The 22349-nt window shown below is 48.5% G+C and overlaps 1 protein-coding gene across 8 annotated transcripts in view; it reads left to right on the top strand.

Moving 5' to 3' along the window:
* The first annotated feature begins 560 nt into the window (after positions 1-560).
* TPM1 (tropomyosin 1) overlaps positions 561-22349 on the top strand; it is a 43448-nt gene continuing 21659 nt past the window's right edge. The window contains exons 1-4 of one of the 8 annotated variants that reach the window (XM_061595573.1): positions 561-799; positions 2287-2412; positions 19461-19594; positions 20924-21041. In XM_061595573.1, coding sequence (XP_061451557.1) covers positions 686-799; positions 2287-2412; positions 19461-19594; positions 20924-21041 — 492 coding nt within the window. In that variant the 5' untranslated portion in view covers positions 561-685. Of the gene's footprint in view, positions 800-2286; positions 2413-12112; positions 12550-19460; positions 19595-20923; positions 21042-22349 lie in introns of those variants that run through there. The other 7 variants (XM_061595572.1, XM_061595571.1, XM_061595570.1 and 4 more) reach the window with 7 other exon arrangements.

Consider the following 22349-nt stretch of genomic DNA (forward strand, 5'->3'; position numbering starts at 1 on the left):
TTCTCCAGCCTCCTCTGTGTCCCACCGTGCCCACCCTGACGCCGACCCGGGGAGCCCACAGGCGGGCCGGGAGCGTAGCGGCCCTCCCCGCCGGGCACTCCTCCAGCTCCGACGGGGGCGGGCGGCAGAAGGTAGCCCGCGCCGTGGCTAGGCGCTCGCCGGTCCTCCTTGGCTTTGCCGATCCCCCTTTGAAAGCCGCCCAAATGGACGGGCATGGCTGGCGCGGTGAACGCCGGAGTCCCACGCCCGCTCCCTCCCTCGGGCCACCAGCCGAAGCTGCTCCTGCTGCCTCGCCTTGCCGGGCGCTCACGCCGCCGCCGGTGCGCCCCCGCCCCTTCTCCCCCTATTTAGGCATCTCCAGGATCAAATGGCAGAGCTGCCAAGGAGCGCGCGAGAGACGGAAGGGAGAGAAAAGACGGCGAGGAGGAGGAGAGGGGCGGGGCAGGCAGGCCAGGCAGGCGGGGGCGGGCCTTTCCCAAAAAAGTACTGGCCGTGTCCAGGAATGCGCTCTGCCCCCGGGAACGGTACTTATCTGCCCGGCGCGGCTTAGGAGGCGCTCGCACTTTAGCCCGGCCGTCACTCCCAGCACAAGGCAGCCTCCTCCAGGAAGGGACCCCTCTCTCGACCGCCGTCGCCGCTCCTAGCTTTTTTTGAGGGTACTTTTGCCGCCGCCGCCGCCGCCGCCATGGATGCCATCAAGAAGAAGATGCAGATGCTGAAGCTGGACAAGGAGAACGCCTTGGACCGGGCCGAGCAAGCCGAAGCCGACAAGAAGGCGGCCGAGGAGCGGAGCAAGCAGGTGGGCGCCCCCTCGGGGGAGCGGGGGGAGGGTCTCGAACTCGTGTAGACAGAACTCGCCGCCGCCGCCGCCGCGCGCCTCCTCGGGAGTAAGGCCCGTGCCTCGCGGGGACTGCCTGCCAGCCCGCCCCGAAGAGGGGGTCTCTCCGCCCGCTCGCTTCGGGGGCTGCCGAGGCAGAGGACGGCGCTCTCTTGCCCGCCTTTTCCACGGGCTCCAAGCCAGGCCGATTTCTTTCCTGCCTCCCTGGCCCCTGGAAAGAGCCGGCGGGGAGGGCAGAAACGGGCTTGCTCCGGGAGAGGCAGTTCTGGAGGGCTGCTGGAAGCTCAGGGAGCAGGGTGGCCCGGCCCGACCCCTGGCGCCCCCAGCCGGAGGAGCAGGCTGTGCCTCTGTTTGTGCTTGGCGGGCAGGCATTACGAGCCGCACCCCGGTTGCGTGGCCAGAGAATGGTGGCAACCCCGCTGGAGCAGGACCCGGAAGCATCTTTCCTCAGGAGTAAATCCCGCCGCGGGGGATTTCTAACCAAAGATGTAAAAGACCCTGCAAGGCTGCAATCCTAGACCCCCTTACCTGGGAGTGAGCCCGACTGCACTCAGTGGGTCCTACTTCGAAGGAGACATGTATGGGATTGACCCGATATCCTCACTGACCCAGTGATCCTGCAAGCATCTACTTGGGAGTAAGGCCCAATAATCCCAGTGCCTCTGAGTTCCAAGTGATCCTAACTGGCCTTGGCACCAATCCAGCTTTAGTCATGACTAAGTCCTGCCCAACGCAAGTCATAAACTAGATTGTTCTGTTGCTTTCAACAGGACATATTAGCGGTTAATTTCAGTTGAACTGGAGTCTTTCAAGTTTAAATTGGGGACCTTTTTATTCTTAGTGATTTGAAAGCTGCTCTGGGCTGTAGAGCGGGTTTAAGAAAAATATAAATAAATTTAAAAAATTTAAGCACAGGAAGTTGACTGGCCCGGGGACAGGGCTGTTGCTAAAACCTGTTGTGTCCTGCCTCCCTAAGCACTTGTTTTATGCCTTTTCTTCTGATTCAGGTCTTATCCGTCTGCATTATGGAGTTCTTTAAGAAATACTGTGCCCACTAACTGAGGTGGGAGGGCAGGGAGGGGATCAAGGCAGGAGAATGTGCCAGGGCCCAAATGCATCTGAATGTGTTGCCTGTCTCCTCTCCTTTTGCCTCAAAATGTGTGGCTAGTTAGAGGACGACATTGTGCAGTTGGAAAAGCAACTGCGGGTCTCTGAGGATGAGAGGGACCGGGTGCTGGAAGAGGTGCACAAAGCGGAAGAGAGCCTCCTCTCTGCAGATGAGAAGGCCGCCAAGGTACTGTGCCCCGAGGATGCTAACCTTTCTCTCTCTTTTCTCCTTCTCTCTCGGTCTGTCCTTCTGCACCTGCACCTTTCTCGTGCGTGGTTATGTTGCCTGCTGCACCCGCTTCTCCCACACCTCCTCCCCCATTTTCCCACCCTCCATCCAGCTAGAGGATGAGTTGATGGCTCAGCAAAAGAAGCTGAAGGGCACAGAAGATGAACTGGACAAATACTCAGAGTCCCTGAAAGATGCCCAGGAAAAATTGGAAGTGGCAGAGAAAAAAGCCGCAGATGTGAGTACACTCCCCTTTCCATCGTCACAAACACACCGACGGCCAGCTTGTCACCCAGTTCTGTGGCAGCCTGTTTTCATCTTAGGGGATGGGTAACTCTTGGCGTAGGCATCTGGACAGGGACACCCCGTTTCCCTTGCATGATGCTAGTTACCCATCATCAAAGAGCACGGATATAATTTGTGCATTTTGGGTGCCTCCAACCTTGCAAGGTGTTACTTCAACGTAAGGGCAAAGACGTCCCCTGGGGGCCGCTATGCAGACAGAGGTTAAAGGGACCACTGATCCTGCATTTACATTTTTTCAGTCATTCAAAAGATGCCATTATTGATGCACATTAAACAGATCCAAGGGTGCTGCCTGGAATTTAAAATCTGTTGTCCTGCAGGGACAGAAGTGATCAGGGTTACAGAACTGAGGCTCCAGTGCATATGCAGATACCAAGTAGGGTACCAAAAGGTTATATGCTTAAGGACTGGAGGACATGAAGGTGGGCCAAGAATTTGAGGGTTTAAAGGTAGGCTAATGATTCTTCATTCCCAAACCCTCTTCTGGTTTTGAAAGTCAGAAGGTAACAAAGACTTGTCAAGAAAAATACAGCTCCATCTGTGAAAACTCAGCCCGGAAGATGATATTTGCTGGGTCTGCAATCTGTAGGAGAAAGATCCACAGAATAAGCATTGGGGTTATATATAGCTCAGCACTTTATATGGTATAGTGTGAGAGCTGCACCCTTTGCAGGCTCTCATCCCACCCACCTGTCTAACCCTTGACAAGATTAAATAGGCCCATGCATGTAACTCTCAGACATTTGCAGCTCCACGTCCATTGCGGTGCAAGTGACATTCTTTCCAAGTAAAGACTTCCTCCCAAGTTTAGAGCCAGTGATGCCTGTCTCAAGCAGATGACATCATTTAAACGCAATTCATTCAAAAATAACATCACTTCTTTGTAAATGTATATAAGATGACGAGTGGCTTTAGAAAGAATGGCAAAAAAGCAGGATGTCTTTGGTGTGCGAAAAGTATGTTATTATGCAAGGCACTAAATGAGGACTTGAATCAAAAAGAGCTGCTGGCTCTTTAAAGTTTGCTACACTTACGAGAATTCAGTTTGATACACTTATGAGAAACCAGTTTGATACTTGTATGAGATTGTCTTTGACAAAGGCTTGTGATATCACCCGAAAAGTGTTGGGCTTCAATACATAATTTTGTCTGTTCTTAACCTCCTGCCATCTGCTGGTGGGAGCTTGAGGGTCCCCCTCTTTTTGGTTCAAGCATTTTTGGGTGCTTCCCTCCTTGCTTTCCTGCTAAATGAGGAAAATCCAGTTTGAGTTGGAAGACAAACTTTTTTATTTCTGCTTAGTTCATTGTGTAGGTTTGAAAGAAAAAAATAGAGAAGCATCATGTGCCCAGCCTAGGAATGAATCCATTTGACTTAATTTCAGGCATAGAACCACAGAATGACTCTCTGTCTGAGAGACGGGCTGTGTGTAATCTGCTTCAGATGTGTTTTCTCTGTAAGTGGCACTCTATAGATGGGAGTCAGCATTCCAGCCAGGGATTTATTTAACTTGTTCAAAGGAACCACATATGGATCCAGGGGAGATATTCCTTATAAGGAAAAGAATGCAGACTATTTTGAAATAGCTTGTCTCGGAGGCTGGAGAGAGCCGAAAAATGCTACTGGATTCTCAGAAAGAGAGAGAGAGAGAGTTCTGCCATTTTATTTCTGATTCAGAAAGCAGAAGCATACAAGTTTGCAAACACTCAGGGAAATCTCGAGTCCCATCTACTTTCACGCAGGCCTGCCACAACCCCCCCCTTTTCACCCTGCACTCCTTAAGTGTAAGGATTTATGTTATAGAAAGAGGCATAGGGAAGTCCCGCTGTTGATTGCTTTGGAAGGTCAGCTTGCCTAGCGAGGACATTATTTCCTGGACTGATGCAGAAAAATATAAGAGCAAGCATGGGAAGGCCTCCCTGGAGTGAACCTCTGTTTACTGGCTGCCGTCAGGCAATGGTGAGGGCATTAGTCACGGGCAAAGCAGGCTGCAGTCAGCCTCCAGATCACTTCCTTTGAGACACACCGGTCTGCCTAAAGTGGGAGGGAACCATTTAATGAGTAGCTTTCCGGTATTGTTAATCATGTTGCCTGCCCGGCCTCCTCTGTCATCCAGCAAACTATTACCAGGTGCCCTTGTACTGTAAAGGTGTGTCCTACTATTCTAAACCATCACAGATCCTTCTTTCAAAACCTTTCATTGCCAGAATATTACAGAACAGGCAACCTTGTCTGAACATGTTCTGCTGTGGAAACTGGGCAGTGCCATGCTTGCTGTCTGGAGACAGAGAAAAATCAGCACTCATGCAGCCTGACCCAATGCATGTCTACTCAGAAGCAAGTCCCACAGAGTTGATGGGCTTGTTGGCTAGTAAGTGTTTAGGGATTGTAGCCTTCAAGTCCAATCTCATACATGTATACTCAAAAGGAAAACCAGTGGAGTTGTAATGGGACTTACTCCCAAGGGCATAGAATTGCCCCGAAATCTGACAAATTCATCCAGTTCTGTCGGGGAGGCATTTTGAGGGTCTATGAACAGCGAGGCCTATGGATGTGGGCAGTGTTTCATCCAAAACAGTTGTCTATGAGGCATTCCCTCACTCCCTGAAACCAGGAGGGTGACCAGGCCAGGTCTCTGCTGGCTTCTGGGTCACAGCTTTCTCCTCAAAATCTGTTTGAGTGATTGAGGCAACATTTTCCACGGGCAGATCAACTCTGGACATAATTGTGAACACGCTCCTGTCCTGTGGAAAGGAAACTGATAATTAGAATGGCTAAATAGCCTCTTCACATTTATTCAACTTCCTCTTTTAATCTACTGTGTTCATTTTTAACAGGGATATTTTATGGGCAAACGTTTGAAGCTCAGTTTAGACATGATGCAGTGTGTGTTTGAAAAAGGAACTTATATGTGCAGAAAGTCTGGAATAAGATGCAGCACTAGTGTGCCATAGATCCCTGGTATACTAATGTTGTTCGCACTATCACCAGGGACAACTCCCTTGGTCGGAAGGGAGCACTTGGCTTCAGTGCGTGCCAGGTGCTCAGGCTCAGCCAGGTAGATTGTGGAATTGTTGTCTTTAAATACACCTGGCGTCATGTTTAAACCAGGAGTAAGGAGGTGCTGGTTCCGGCTGTTCAGTGTCATGGGCAAATACTGCAACATTCCCTACTTAGCCGTGGAGCCCAACATGCACAACTCTGCAACTCATTTGGCTAAGATGTGAGGCCAACATTAAACTGCAGTTTCACATGTGAATCAGATGGATACCCTGCCTAGCCTTGGCCATAGCTCATATTGGTAGTTAAGGTTGGAGCGAGGAAACTGTTCCCTATGGGGGCAGAAGATTAGCTCAGTGGTAATCTCCCTGGGTTTTGCATGCATTCTGGGTAGCAGTGCTGGGAAAGATCCTTGCTTGAGACACTGCTGCCAGTCAGAGAAGGTAATACTGCATGAGATCAGGAGTTGGCAGAGTTTAGGTTTGCAAGATCTACCTTGTTTTTTACTAGAACCCGAGTTCACCCAGCTGTAGCCTGTTGCAAGAGACATACATTTAGAACTGACCACCTGAGTTTGCTGTAGGAAAGAGTGATTATGGTATAAGGCCTTTTCTTTTCTGCTGTCTCCCACCCCAATATTTCTGGGGTGTTCTGGTGGTTTCAGGAATTGCCTTCCTCCATGTTACTGTCATCTATGTGGAGTAAAGCAAATGTTTTGGACAGTACCTAGCACCCTGTTGTTACTAATTAAGTGGCAATAGTCAAGCAAGGAAATGGCACTAAGCAAAAGTGGAATCTGGAAGCCCTTGTATCCCAGAACAACTCTGGAATACGGAGTGTTAAATTCAAGGAGTTTCTCTTGTTTGACGTTCCTGTGTTCTAGCCAGTATTCTTTCTCGCTCTCCTCTAGCCCAACAGGTTTCTGTCTTCCCCCTATTTTTTTTGGGGGGGGGGGCAGGGGAAATTTTCCACATTCCGTTTGCATTATAACAGAAACATGTTCAGAGGCAAAGAAGATCTCTTTGCTCTCTCCCAAATGTGAGACAGGAGGAAAGGCCCCTCCCCCCCCACACACAGACAGAGCTGCACAGACTCTAATTCTGTTTACCGGTGACGTGAACAAATATACTTTTATGAACTCGCACTTCACTAAGCCTCAAAGCCCCTCCCCAATCACATACACATAAAGCAAGATGGGGGTAATAATAATATTGGCCTATCTTGCAGGCTGTTGCTGAGATAAGACACGCGAGATGTTTTTTTTTTTTATCATTAATTTTTATTCAAATTTTCAAAGACAAAAAACAAAACAAAACAAAAACAATTAAACAATAAAATAAAATGTCGACTTCCGATTTGTCGCAGATCAGTTATAAGTCTAGAATATATAACAATCCTATCTCTAAAATTATATTATAAAATCACTTTCCTCCAGTAGTTATCTTAATTAATCATCAAATCTCATAAACATTATTTTATTCTTTCCACAAAAAGTCAAAGAGAGGTTTCAATTCCTTGAAAGATATATCTTTCAATTTTTCTCCAAATAAACATATCGCTTAATCCATCTAATTCAAATCTGTTAGGCCCAATAATTTCAATAGCCATTCTTCCATTATCTATATTAACTCCATCTTCCATCTTCAATAATGCTGTTAAGTCCAGTAATTTCAATAGCCATTCTTCCGTTATTAATATCCCATAATAATCTTGTTGTCATAGCCATAGTCCAAGTAAACATATCAATTAATCCATCTCGTCAAATCTGTTAAATCCAATAATTTCCATAACCATTCTTCCATTATCAATATTAATTCCATCTTCCATCTTCAATAGTCCTGTTAAATCCAGTGGTTTCAGTATCCATTCGTCCATTATCAGTATCCCATGATGATCTTGTAGTCGTAGCCATAGTCATATAACAAGAGTCTGATGGGAATTTCCCCCATCACAAATATGTCTTTGCCATCAATTCTGAATATGTTGTTGAAATATTATTGTAAAGTCACATCTCTGCTCTGGGTGCATCTCTGCTCTGTCACATATTTGTAGTTAATTCCATAAATTTTTTCCATGTCAAGCCCCATCACATCATTCCAGTCAAAAATTCTGAATATGTTGCTGAAGTATTGCTGCAAAGTCATATCTCTGTTCTTCTTTTTTACAAAATGCACTGGCTCATCTCTTAAGAGTTTCTCCACTGTCACATATCTGTAGCCAACTCCATAGATTTTTTCTATGTCAAACTCCATCACATCATTCCAGTCCAGAAAATTATCCAAGACATTGATAACTTTACCACCAAAATCGTCATTAATTTCTTCAGAGACAACGTTGAATTCCAAACAGTCAACTTTATTTCTAACATCCATAAAATCCAAATCTTTTTCAAATTTCACATTTGTTCCAATCCCTATCCCATCAAACTCCTCTCTCACAGAATCCACTATTTCTTTAAGCTCCTGCGTCATTTTGTTAAGTTCAATTTTCATCTCCTGGCTACCCTGTCTCAGGGTTTGTTTCGTTATCTCAATCTCACCCATTATTTTCTGAAACATAATTTCTTCCATGGTCTCATTCACTTTCCTGGTTGTCATTCTTAAAACCACAGAAACAAAAATTATTTCAGCCACAATTGGGTTAATATTTCAGGCTTGCTTGTATCAGTGTAGACAATACAGCCTGCCTTATCTCTATGTGTTCAGGAATACAAAACAAACTTAGTTCCCAACATCAAAACAATTAGTGGCGTCGTGAACAAGCAGATTTGTCAAAATGAAATAGACCAAAAAAAAAAATTCCCCCCCCCTCCTCGAAATAGAAATCCCTCTTCCGTTGATATCTTTAGAATGCACCTCCAGGACAGCTTTTTGTGATAAAAACAAAGATAAGCTTTTTCGATTTCTTTCCTCCTTAATTTCGTTAGTGAAAGAGAAAAGCCAAAACTCACCTAAGAATTTCTTCACAGCTGATTCATTGACAAATCTCTTTTTTGCTGCACCAATTTAAGCCAAGTGGAAAAAGAAGATAGAAAGAAGGATGCTTATCTGCCTGTTAGAGTCCGTTTTTTCTTTAAAGAAAAGATAAACATGTTGCTGTAATCAGCTAGAGCTTGATGAAAGTCCGTCCGGCATTACAGTTTGAACTTTCTCTCATAAATAAATGAAATCCAGTCCTCCCCACAAAAACAGGCTTTGGGGTTGATCTCTACATTTCTCCCTGCCCGGGAGAAAATCTTTATCAGTCAAAAAGAGCGTTCTGACTAATTTTAAAGCTGAAAAAGCTTCTTCTGAGATGAGAGCTCGCTCAGAGGCAGCACAGGCAAAGCAACCCTTCCCGGAAGTCGACACGCGAGATGTTTTGATTGCTAGCAAATGCTAAGTAGCATTAAGACTACAATCCTAAATACATGGGAACACAGGAGGCTGCTTATGCCATGCCAGACCGTTGGTCCATTGAGCTCAGTATTGTCTACATGGACTAGCAGCAGTTGTCTAGCATTTCAGACAAGGGATCTCTTCCAGCCCTACTTTGCGATGTCAGGGATTGGCCCTGGGACCTTTTGCATGCAAAGCAAGTGCTCCACCACAGAGCTACAGCCCTTCCCCACTAGGGATTAATCTCCATCAGACTTAATGTCCATCAGACATTGTGAGACTTAAATTCTAAGAACATCAGAAGATCCCGGCTTCTGGATCAGGCCAGTGGCCCATCTAGTCCAGCATCCTGTTCTCACAGTGGCCAACCAGGTGCCCCAAAGGGAAGCCCGCAAGCAGGACCTGAGCGCAAGAGCACTCTCCCCTCCTGCGGTTTCCAGCATCAGGCGTTCAGAAGCTTACTGCCTCTGACAGCGGGAGCAGAACAGAGCCATTGTGGCTAGTAGCCATTGATAACCTTGTCGTCCATGAATTTGTCTAATCCTCTTTTAAAGACATCCAGGTTGGCGGCCCTCACTGCCTCCTGTGGGAGCAAATTCCAGAGTTTAACTACGTGCTGCGTGAAGAAACACTTTCTTTTGTCTATTCTGGATCTTTCAACATTCAGCTTCGTTGGATGTTGAGTTCCAGTGTTATCAAAGAGGCAGAAAAGCTTTTCTCTCTACACTTCCTCCCGCCATGCATAAGTTTATACCCCTCTGCCATGTCACCTGTTACTTGCCTTTTCTCTAAACTAAAAAGCCCCGAATGCTGCAGCCTTTCTTCTTTGGGGAGTCGCTCCATCCCCTTGATCATTTTGGTTGCCATTTTCTGAATCTTTTGTAGCTCTACAATATCCTTTTTGAGGTGAGGCGACCAGAACCGTATTCAGTATTCCAAATGCAGTTGCACCATAGATTTGTATAACGGCATTATGATATCGGCAGTTTTATTTTCAATACCTTTCCTCAGGATCCCTAGCATGGAATTTGCCTTTTTCACAGCTGCCGCACACTGGGTAAACATGCATAGGATTGCATTGCATATTTCCCATAATTGTAACCAGGAGCAAAAAGTGCTTTTCATTCTCATGCCCTCTCATTTAATTCATGGGTTACATTTGCTCCATTTATAGCGGCCTTTTCACAGTCTCTGTATTAGGTCAGGTGGGAGTCTGTCTTATTTTTGCACATCTGACTCTTGCCAGGTAGCCTGATCTGTAGCAGTCTGAGTCACACAAACAGCTGACTTGAGAGGATTTCAATCCAGGAAATGTTGCTGTAGCATCACTTTGATCCAAAGTATCTTGGGTGTCCCTGTGAGCCCCCCCAACATAGTGTACAGATTTGACCACCAGGTGGCGCATTTGCCCCTTTTCAAAGAAGTCTCTATTTCCCTCCCCCCAACCTCTCACCCAGTCCTACCCTAGAGTGCTTTGACTTAGTACAAATGGGAGAGGCTCCCATGGGGAGGGAGGAGCATCTTTTTCTTATTCAAAAGGTGGGGGAGGAGAATTCTAGTATTTTTCCTCTGGCACAACCACCTTTTTTGGGATTTGCAGGCAAGCACTTTAGCAATTTGCCTTTTGCACTGGAGGGCCTCCAAAGGGGGAGAGGACACTGAGCCCCTCGTCTTTTCCACCACTAGGCCCCTGACCCTTTCCCTTTAATAATGATAATCATTTAAAAAAGCTTTTATTTGGCCTACATGGCACCCAGCAGAGCTGGTGAGACCTCACCCAACCTGGCTGGAATGTCAGACCTGGGGGTCCAAGGTTCAAATCCCTGCTAGGCCATGAAGTTCACTGGGTGACCTTGGGCCAGTCACTGTCTCTCAGCCTAACCCACCTCACAGGCTTGTTGTGAGAATAAAACCAGGAGGGAGAGAGCTATGTTTGCACACCACCTTGAGATCCTTGGAGGAAAGGTGGGATAGAGATGTGTAATAAATTTTAAGAACCTTGAGTTGCCCAACGGCATATATACATATGTGTCCTGCGCCTGTGCCCTGAGTCCTGAAAGTAGCTAATGATACTCCTGGGGAGCCCCTGCCTCCGCACAGAAGGTCCTGGGTTCAATCTGCAACATCTGCAGTTTTTTTAAACAAAAAAAGAAAGCTGACGTAGCAGATGATGGGAGCTCCCTTCTGTGCCCCGGACCCTGGGGAGCCCCTGCCAATCAAAGTAGGCAGTGCTCACTTTGTTGTTATGTGCCTTCAAGTTGATTATGACTTATGGCGACTCTATGAATCGGTAACCTCCAAGAGCATCTGTCATGAACCACCCTGTTCAGATCTTGTAAGTTCAGGTCCATGGCTTCCTTGTTGGCTAGATGGACAAATAATCTGACCTAGGTAAGCAGCAGCTTCCTATGAGACAAGCAGGTATTTGCAGGTCCGAGGAAGCGCAGTGTGCAGGGGAACAGCCCTGGCAGAAAGCAACTTTCTGTAGTCCAGCGCCAGACCCTTGCCGAAGAAGGCAGTGAGGCAAGTGGCCCTTCCTTGCTGGGAACTCCCTTCCCCCCCCCCAAGCCAAGAGGGCAAGTTGCCCTCTTGAAAAACTGAGGCCAAGATCCGTCTGCGTTATGCAAGACCCAAGCTGGTCTCTGTGCAGGGTTTATTCTGATGTGCCGCTGGACACAATTTGTGTAATGTCCCAAAAAACTGTGCAGTGCAAAAGTAAGTTTTGTGCAGTTGAGCATATGGGATTTAACAAGGAGCTGGGTAGTTTCTGGAAAAAAAAGTAGATGAGAAAAGATTAAAGGAAATAAAAAATGAAGATAAACACTGGCTCCTTTCAAATCTTCATGATCTTATACTACCAGTTAGTGCTTTTTTTGAGTTTTAAAAAACAAGCTGCCAGTACTCATAGCATGATAAAAGCTCTGTGGGTGCCAGCACAAAATGGCTGGCATGAGCAGCAGAAAAAGAGGTGCAGGTAGTGGCGAGTACTGCGGATAGTGTATTATGGGACGAATTGCCTGCCTAGTTTGGGGGCTGGCGGTGCGCTGGGTGCTTGTGCAGGAGGGCAAACAGCTGAGAATCAACCCTGTTCTCTGTGTCAGGGCCAGCCCACTGCAGACAGCAGCAGGTGAGGACTCGCAGGCCAGGAATGTTCCTCCACCTGCAAACAATGCTGGCGCTATTTACTTGGCTATGAAGCTCGGCAGCAATACCAAAATAAATCCCTGACTTGCGTTAGTGGGGAGGATGCCCCATTGGACCGGGTGAAGGTGCCTTCGGATGCCCGTCCGTCGGCCCGTGCACGTGCGGGGCTGCGCAAGGGGCTGCGCGGGCGCGGGCGAGAGCGAGAGCGAGAGCGAGCGAGCCTCTCGACCTGCAGCCGAGGGGGAAAGCCGAGACGGGGCGACTCCTCCCGGCGCAGGTGCCGGCTGGCGGGGCAAGGAAGAGAAGGCGGACTTCCGGAGGCGGGAGGAGCCCAGCAGCCGCCGGTGAGCGCGGCGCGCAGGGGCTGGCCTGGTTGCCGGCCTTCTCTGCCTGCCTGCCTGCGCCCGCTGTGCCGATGGCGGCGGGGCTGAGCTCGCTGGAGGCCGTGCGGAGAAAGATCCGGAGCCTGCAAGAGCAGGCGGACGGCGCCGAGGAGCGGGCCGGACGGCTCCAGCGGGAGCTTGACGAGGAGCGGGCGCTGCGCGAGCAGGTAAAGCGGGCCGGCGCGGCGCAGGAGCGAGCGCCCATCCCCTGAGCATCGGGGCGGCAGCTGCTTCTCTGCGCTTTTGCGGAGGAGCCGTCTTCTCTCCGCGGAGGGCGGCGGCGCTTGGGCGGCCCCAATCCAGCTCGGCTCTGCGGGAGCCTTGGCAAGCGAGGCTGCTCAGCCAGGACTGGGAGAGCGAGACGCGGCCTCGGGGGCGGCGGCCGTGTCTTTGCAATCAAGGGGGCTTCTCTGCCTTCCGCCGCCGGGCTCAGATTTCTGGCCCGGACGGGGCTGCCGGGAGGGGGGCTGCTAGGGGTCTGTCGCGCCTCCGTTTTGGTGCTGTCCAAAGGGAAGGCGTAGAATCGCGCTCTCTTCTCCCCGGCGGGCCTTGGGCCGGGTAGGAGAGTGGTCATGCTTTCCCGCCTTGGGGAACAAGGGCTGCCGTCCAGGCTGCTTGGACGCCCGGGCCCGGAGGGGCCTCGTCGCCCGCTCGAACAAAGGCAGGAAGGAAGCGCGCGTTTGAGGCGCCGCTGGGAGCCGTTCAAGGGGCGCGGACTCGAGCGCCTGGTATCTGGGCAGAGAGGAGTGCCTCTGAGCACGACTAGAGTGAGTTTCTGTCACCGCTGAGCGCTGCTCGAGGGTTTTACTGGGTCTAAGGGCAGGCCTGTGCCACGTGGCCCTGAGGACCTTAAATTGGGCAACTCCAAAACCTTGGTGGGTCCTGCGGTTAACCAGTTTAAGATTTTCAGGCGCACAGGGCGGGGCTTCCAGGTGGGGTTTTTAATAGAGTATACAAGTGGTCCAAAGCCCATCACCTTGCGAAGGATGCACTGAGGTGCAAGCTTTTACTCTGGGGAATCTGGCTCCTGTAAGCAGCTCCAGTAGGCGTGCCAGCCTCACAGCCTGCATAGGAATCTGCCTGAGAGCAAGTCAGGCCATTGGTTACGTACATTCATTGCATACTGGTCAACCAGCCAGATGGGCGACTAATAAATTGAATAATAAATAAATAAAATACTGTCTGCCCTGACAGGCAGTGGCTCTCCTGGGTGTTAGGCAGGGGGCAGCCCCAGCACCGTCTGGACGTGCCAAGGATTGAACCTGGAACCTTCTGCATGCTAAGAACACGCTCTGCCTGTGGGGTAGGTTAGGCTGAGAGCCCCCTCCTTCAGGGCACCCCAGTCAAGCTTCAGAGGTAAACAGAGACTTGAATTCTTGCTGATGGGGGGGGGAGCTTGCCCCCCACCGGCATCTGATGAACAGGAAGGAGGTGAGAACCCCCTCCTGGGGGATTTGAACTTCAACAGGGTGGGCTGGCCACACCCCCTTCCAGTGGCATGGGTCAGCCAAGAGTGAGTCTGGTCTCCTGGCCAAGAAAAGTCAGCATGCTTTTGTCCGTCCCTAAATCTACCGCCTGTCCCTTTTGTCAGATGACCCCCCCAAAGTTCAAGTATTTTGAGAGATGGAGAAAAATGTATTTTGATCCACACTGGTAATTTTTACTAAACCTTTGTCACAGTCTTGTAAGTGAGCTCAAAGAAGCCTGCAGATTTATTTTTCTTTTTGGCCAAGCTGCCAAAAGGTAAGGCATAGCGCCTGCATTCCCTCGCAAGGGAGCCTCCCACCATGACTGCAGCCCCTTCTCAGCCAGCATGGAAACATCCGCTCTCTTATTTATTTGTTTGTTTATTTTATTACATTTATATACTGCCCCATAGCCAAAGCTCTCTGGGCAGTTTATAGCATCCTTTAGCAGACTGGTAAAAATGTGATAGCAGCAGCCGCCTTCTGCAAGGCAGATTGGGACAGAGTGGTCCAGCGCTGCTGCATTTCCATACCCGTTATGAACAATAAATCCCCCTTTTCTCTATGGCTGGCACAAACCGGGCCATTCATTCACCCACACGGAGTTCCTCGTTGCCTACCAGAGGAGATGGTAAACACAAGTGAGTTCTCAAAGGCTTTACTGCAGGGGCAGCCAGTGTGGTGCCTCCAGATGTTGCTGGAATACAGCTTCGTATCTTCCCTGATCGTTGACCATGCTGGCTGAAGCTGATGGGAGTTGGAGTCCAACAACATTCGGAGGTCACCACTCTTGCCCCAGCGCTTTATCTTTCCCTGCTGGAGACGGTGCTCCCACCTCGTGCGGCATCCTATCGTGCTCTATGGACATAAGAAATTGCCTTGCTCCGTCAGTCCAGAGTCCATTGAGACCACCGGCCTCCAGTCCCTGACAGTGCAGAGCCAAAGGCCTCCCGGAAGCTGCTACGATGGTGATAGCTCCACCTTCCTTGTTCCCAGCAACTGGGTATTAGAGGTGTACTGTCTCTGTGTATGGAAGCTCAATTTTTAACATGGCTCAGCTATCTATGCTAGCACAACACCCTGAAGCAGTGAATTCCATAAGTTAATGATGTTCTAAACTGATAGCATGCTTCCCTTTTTGTCTTGAAACCACAATTACTTGGCTTCGATAGATGGTTACTTCTGCCCTCTGATATTTACTGAGAGACAAATCTCTGCACATACCATCCATCAGGTCACCCTTCGGGATCAGACCCAAGCGTTTGTCTCCTTCCCACAGAGGCAAACCTCTGGAAGTCCATAAATGGGACAAGAAGGCAGTAGCTCTCCTATGCTGCCCCCCCCCGAGCAAGTGTAGTCAAATATATAACGCCTCTAAATGTGGTTTCACTTAGCTATATTGAAAAGGCCATTGCTTGTGCACTTTCCTTCCCCCTTTTATCAAAAGCTTTTCTTCATCCAGGATATTAGAGAGAGGGCATGCATGCCCTCTCTGTCGCAAATTCTTAAGCATGCTATTTGAGGTTCAGACATAGAAGAACTCCCTCTTGAATAGGGAGAACTGGCCAGACATCATAGGGATGTGGGTGATGTGCGAGCTTTGCGCAAGCTTGCTTGAGCATTGGTAACCTGTTTCATTTAGGCTACAATCCTATGCATGTTTACCTGGGAATAATCTCCATTGACTTGCTTCTGAGTAAATACGCAGAGGAATGTGTTAGTTTTTAAAAAATATCTTTGAATCTGGTTTCCTTGACTATTAAGGTTCAGTTTCACTCAACTGTTTTGCGTATGATTGTTGTACAGGTGTTCAGATCATGACTTGTCGTCATCCCCCCGGCCTCCATGCCATCAGGAACTCTGCATTCCATGGGCACTGAGTATACTCACTGGGTTGCTTGGGAGGCTCTTCTCCCTTTAGGATTTTTCCCCTAAAGTTTTTTAGCTGTTGCAAGCCTCCCCAAAATCTGATTCCTCTGGGTTGTGCTGTTTTGGCTGTATAAGCAGTGTCACCCACAGCCTGAATGTTGGAAATAGAGGGAATGTTGTATTGCTGTGAAAGGCCTCGTTGCTGTACCTGTTTGCCTGCTGGGATCTGGCACCCGCCAAGTTTGCAAAAATGATGATGCACCATCAAATTGGCACATCCAGCAGACCTGGCCCTTTTTGTGCTGCAAACATACAATTGTGCAAATATCATGTAGGGCAGATGCTTGACTTGTGACCCACTTGTTTGTTTGTTTTCTCCTTGCAAAGTACAGGTGAAAATCTTTGAGGCCTTAGGCCAGGGGTGGGCGACCTGTGGCCCTCCAGATGTTGCTGGACTCCAGCTCCCATCATCCCTGGCCATTGGCCATGCTGGCTGGGAGGTGGAGTCTAGCAATATCAGGAGGGCCACAAGTTCCCCACCCCTGCCTTAAATGGCTTTGGAAGTCAGGCTGCAATCCTATGTATGTGGATTCAGCGCAGGACTGGAGGAAACATTGCTTATTAAGGCATGCAAGTATGTATTTTCACGTTTTTCTTCCCTGCCCGTTTCTTTAAAAAGACTCAAGGCGGTAGAGAGTAATAAAATAGACAGTAATAAAAACAGGATGGATTAATTCCGTAAAGGAAGCCACAGACCTGAACTTACAAGATCTGAACAGGGTGGTTCATGACAGATGCTCTTGGAGGTCACTGATGCATAGGGTCGTCATAAGTCGAAATTGACTTGAAGGCACATAACAACAATAAAAACAGAATAAAGCAAATGTGATCCCTGACAAAAAAACCCACCACCCACCACTCAATAACTCACAGTCAGGTGAGTAAATTAACACTGTCCAACCCATTTAACAAATCCCAGCAGCGCAAAAATAACCTAGAACTCAGCCAGCAAAAATTGCATAATTAACCAAAGAAGTTTTAAAACCAAGGCCTTTTAAAGAAGCCCACAAAAGTCCCTCGCTAGTGGACTTGTTGAAGGAGAGGCCTCGGAGGCGGCCGTTCCTTCCCTTTTACTTCAGTAGGACAACCTGAGGGGGAAGGAAATAGTTGCTGTCACGTAAAGTAGCAATCATTAATCCCCAGCCCTCCCTCATAGCAAAACTATGTGGGGAACAGCAAACAGACCAGAAACTTGTGCTTTGGGAGTGCCGTTTGCTGTCATTGGTTGTTTTCTTGACCATATAAGGGAAAGTCCTGCTTTGCAGAAAGAGGGGGGTGGGAAGAGAAAGGAAAGAGAATTTGGGGCTTTTCAGGGTAGTGGCAGGCAAGCCTCTGCTGTCTTCTGCTCTGGGAACAGGAAGTAGGAAACTGACCTTTAATCATTGCAGGCTGCAATGGGAGTGAGATCAGTTTTGATGTAATTATTAACGTGCAGCGTAATCGTTTTTTCCACACTTGAGATTAGGGTTGTTTGGCAATTCTTCCCTCCCCAGAGATGAAAATACTGTAACTTTTACAGCCGCAGTTCTCAGCAGTGTATTTTGAAAATTGAACAGGAGCAGAGCACAGTGATGCACAACCCTTGCTGGCTCCATTTCAGTCACCTTGACCGCAATGCTCAAGGAAGTTCTCCTGTGCAGGCTACAACAAAGTGCCATCCAGGGCCTTGTGCAGGAGAACTTGCAAGTGGGCATTCACTGCCTTGTAATGTGGTGTCTTTTAGCTTCTGTAAGCCTGGATTTACTCCTGATGACCTTGCACTCATCTAGATCCTGAATAAGAGTGAAGCTTTGACATTAAAAAGCAAAACTATTCGCAAAAAGGCATGAAATGTGGCAGGGGTTGCATTCCTAAACATACTTATTTATTTGATTTATATCCCCCCGTTCCTCCCAGTAGGAGCCCTTCCTAGTGAGGAAGCTCCATTCTCCACAGTTGGATCTACTTCTAAGTAAACTCGTATAGGATTGCGCTGTTAACTTTTGGCAGCATTTGAAACTAAATCTTCTGGTTTGCTCTCACTTCAGATTAGACTAATGAGCGCAGGGAAGGAAGTTCCCTTTCAAACAAGGTGTTTCTTGAGCCATTGAACCCTTTCCCCATGCCAGTTTCCTTTGATGTTCTGTAAGCCCCAAGGTAGAGCAATCCTTGTTCAAACTAGGAGCATGGTACACGCAAGGTGATACTGGGATACTTGGCTACCTAGGATCATCTTTGGCAAGTGGGCCACAAGTTGAGTTGGAAGCATTGGATAGTGCCCTTTCTGGGGCAAGGGACAGGAGAGTGCCTGTGGCTTCCCTGTGTGCTGTGGTTTTGCTCTCGTTGACTCATCTGAGGATTAGGCAGCAGCTTGGCCCTGAAAAAAGAGCCAAGGGGTCCTTGGGCTTTGGCCAGGAGTTCCAGAGACCCCTGTTGTCGCAGGTTGGCTGCTTATGCCCTCCAGAGACCCCAAAGCGTTTTATGGGGAAATGCAGCCCCATCTTTCACGATTTGAGCAAAAGTCTGGAAATATATTGGGTGGCTGAAAAAAATTAGACCACTCCCTGCCTCAAGAACCTTACAGCCTGAATTGGGGGCAGCTGAGATGGTGCCCTCCAGATGTTGGTGGATTCCCAGTTCCTCTCAGCCTCAGCCAGCGGGGCCAGAGGTCAAGGATGATGGGAGTTGTAGTCCAACAACATCTAGCGGGTGCGACTTCAGCTACCCTTGATCTAAACCTCAGAAGCAGGGAGGGGAGTTGCCCCCAGGGGAGAGGGGGGCTGGACAGCCCATGGTACAGCCATGTGTTCTCTAAGTGGCAGTTGCTGTGACCAGTTCCCCACCCCCCCTCCCTGGTGCTCTTACCTTTGATCTATGTGATTCCCCATGTAGCTGCTCGCATTGTAACTCTGGAAGAAGGGAAATCTTTTAAGTTTGAGTGGACCACTTTAACATGGGCCTGTACTTCTTATTAAATGTAGTGTCCCTTTCCTGAAAGGTCATCAGCCCCAGTATCAACTCGATACGTAAATGCCAGCCTGCATTCCTGCAAAATGCATATCATGGGACAGATTAATGCAAAATCAAGCTTATTGTGCACAGAACTGCAGAGAAGACTGATTATTTGATACTGAAATTTAAAAAGTCATTTGACATCATAGTCTAATATTAAAAAACTAAAACAGGACAACTTCCTTAGCCAAATTGAGGAGCTACTCTTAGTTTGCTGTGTTTTGTAATGGGCATTAGTATTAAGTGGCTAAGTGCTAAATGTATTGCGAAAGATCAGGCTGTCAAGGTATAACATAAAGTAATTTGCACATACAAATGCATCTGAGGTTGTATCAAAATGAAAGGGCTGGGAAATATTCTGGCGGATTAGACAGGTTGGGGAGGGGCAGACACGGCCAGAGGCTACTCACCCCCTTGTAAGAATCTCCTACGCTAAGAACTGATTACTTAATGTCTCCCACTGCCCAAACCCCACTCTTTCCTTCTTTAAGTTAGCCTGATTATACCCATCCTGGCATCCTCCAGGTGTTTTGGGCCACACCTCCTGTAAAGCATGCTGCCCACAACATCTGGAGGGCACCAGGTTGGGGAAGGCTGGTTGAAATCTTCTTTGCTTTTACCATCCCATCCTGTTTCGCAGCAATCTCTGCAACTCCCTCAAAAACCACTGTATTTCCCCCACACACACACAGGCTGAGAGCGAAGTGGCTTCTCTGAACAGGCGCATCCAACTGGTAGAGGAAGAGCTCGATCGTGCCCAGGAGCGCCTGTCGACAGCCCTGCAGAAACTGGAGGAGGCCGAGAAGGCAGCAGATGAGAGCGAAAGGTGGGGATGACCTGGATGTGTTTGTGCTAACCGCAGGCGGGGGCTGTTGTGGCCCACCCGGCCTTTTGGCCTTAGCTGTGTCAGGGCCTTTCCCACATCATGCATATCTGAACACCTGTATATATATATATATGAGAGAGAGAGAGAGAGACACACACACACACACACACACACAAAAGCCAGCAAATTGCCTGTGGTTGCACGTGTCTGTCTGCGGAGGGAGGGTTTCTGCCCTTTTACACCCCTACAGGGTCTCTGTCGGCATCAAGCTGAGAATGGCGTGATTGCTTTTGTATGGAAGAAATAATGAGGTGCCTTCACCCACCCTTTGGGTTAGGGCCCAACCTGCCCCTTGTGACCCCAGCATCTACAGCAAAGGATTGGCGTTGGCCTCATCACAGCTGTACTTGCCTGCACTATTTTGCTCCATTGAATTCGGTGGGAGCAGTGGATAGCCCGGCCAAGCCAGTCCTCATTTGCCTAACCCTGCCCTGAATTCCTGGTTATTGTGACTCTAAAGTGAGATGAGGACTTTACCTATATAGGTAATACATCCCCAGACTATCTTGAAATTTAATCTCAGTACCAGGGCTGTGGAGTCGGTATGTCAAACCTTCAACTCCGACTCCTCTATTTTTCTACTGTCCGACTCCAACTCCTTCATAAATGGCAAATCTATATTTTATTTATTTATTATTTGATTTATATCCCACCCTTCCTCCCAACAGGAGTCCAGGGCGGCAAACAGAAATGCTAAAAACACTTTAAGACATCATAAAAAGACCTTAAAATACATTAAAACAAAAAAATTAAATTATTAATTTTATTTTGAAGTCGGAGTCGGTACACTTCTACTGACTCCAACTCCGACTCCACCCAAAATTGCTTCCGACTCCACGATTCCAACTCCACAACCCTGCTCAGTACCCAAAAACGCATTGAGTGGAGGGGCAAGGATGAAAAGTTTTAGCCCACAAGTGGGGAAAGGGGGTGATAGGAAGTGTGTGGCTTCTTCGCTCCTGGGTTCCCTGCTATAATGCAAAGGCACACATAGAACACTTTTAATTCTTTGGGAATGTGGGACCAGGAGCAGAATATAACTTGAGAATCTCTGTGGCCCAAGTTTCTAGTCCCTATGGTGTTTAAAGTTTGTTGAAACCTCTCTAGCCAGACAGTTGCCTGGCCATGGAAGTTTTACACATGCATGCGCTCGCACACACACACACACTCTCTGTCACTCACATATGCGTACATTGAATGTGCACAGCTCTGGGCGCAGGGCCTGCTCTCCCAGGCTGTTGCTCAGCCCTTGTGTTTGCTGCCTTTCAGAGGAATGAAGGTCATTGAAAGCAGAGCCCAGAAGGATGAAGAGAAGATGGAGATCCTGGAGATCCAACTTAAAGAGGCGAAACACATTGCGGAGGATGCCGACCGCAAGTATGAGGAGGTGGGTACTTGAGCACAGCCGAGGGCTATTGGGATTGGGATTGGTTTGGCTGCTGTTCCCGAGGAGGGCAAGTGAGCAAGGAGATCTGAGTTGCTCTGCAGAAATGGTGCGCTGGGCTGGCCCTCTGAGGCACTGCTACGGCCATGTTGGCAGTGAGGAGCTGAGCCGAGCTGCTTTGAGGGTGTTGGGAGCATTCCAGTGGTTGTGTCAAAATCTCCCTAGAGAGGGATAAACAAGTGCTGGGAGTTGAACCTCTTCTCCAGCAGCTGGTTGGGCTCACCCTGGTTGTGTTTAATCTATGCAAATGCAGCTGTAGGGTTTGCCTTTGGTTTTCCACCTTCCGAAACATTCTCCCTCCACACGCACAGGCAGCACAGTTGTGTACGGCAGCCTTCGCCAGCCTGGTGCCCTCTTGATGTTGGTGGACTACAATTCCCATCAGCCCCAGCCAGCCCAGCATGATGGTGCTGGGGTTGACTGGAGCATGGCTGTGCTGCCTGGGACTGGTGGAAGTTGTCATCCCAAATGCCTGGGGGCACCCGGTTGGCAAAGGCTGTTCCAGATGTTTGTTTGTTTGTTTATTTATTGTATTTATATACTGCCCCATAGCCGAAGCTCTCTGGGCGGTTTACAGTACCTAAAAACATTAAAAACATACAAATTTAAAACACATCTTTTTCAAAAAAAAATTTAAAACACAACTTAAACAATTTAAAAACACATGCTAAAATGCCTGGGAGAAAAGTCTTGACCTGGTGCCGGAAAGATAACAGTGTTGGTGCCAGGTGCATCTCGTCAGGAAGATCATTCCATAATTTGGGGGCCACCACTGAGAAGGCTCTCTGCCTTGTTGCCACCCTCCGAGCTTCCCTCGGAGTAGGCACCTGGAGGAGGGCCTTAGATGTTGAGTGTAGTGTACAGGTGGGTTCGTATCAGGAGAGCCGTTCCATCAGGTATTGTGGTCCCAAGCCGTGTAAGGCTTTATAGGTTAAAACCAGCACCTTGAATCGAGCTCGGAAACATACAGGCAGCCAATGCAAGTGGGTCAGAATTGGTTTTATATGTTCGAACCGTTTGGTCCCTGTTACCAATCTGGCTGCTGAATTTTGCACAAGCTGCAGTTTCTGAACTGTCTTCAAAGGCAGCCCCACGTAGAGCTCATTGCAGTAATCTAACTTGGATTGTAATCTAACTGTTGGGCTACAGCTCCCATAATCTTTTACTTATTTATTACATTTATATCCCACCTTTCCTCCTAAGAGCTCAAGGTGGCCTAGATGGTTCTCCCCTCCCCATTTGATCCTCTCA

The sequence above is a fragment of the Rhineura floridana genome, chromosome 14 (assembly GCF_030035675.1).
Source record: "Rhineura floridana isolate rRhiFlo1 chromosome 14, rRhiFlo1.hap2, whole genome shotgun sequence".
NCBI classification, from domain to species: Eukaryota; Metazoa; Chordata; class Lepidosauria; order Squamata; family Rhineuridae; genus Rhineura; species Rhineura floridana.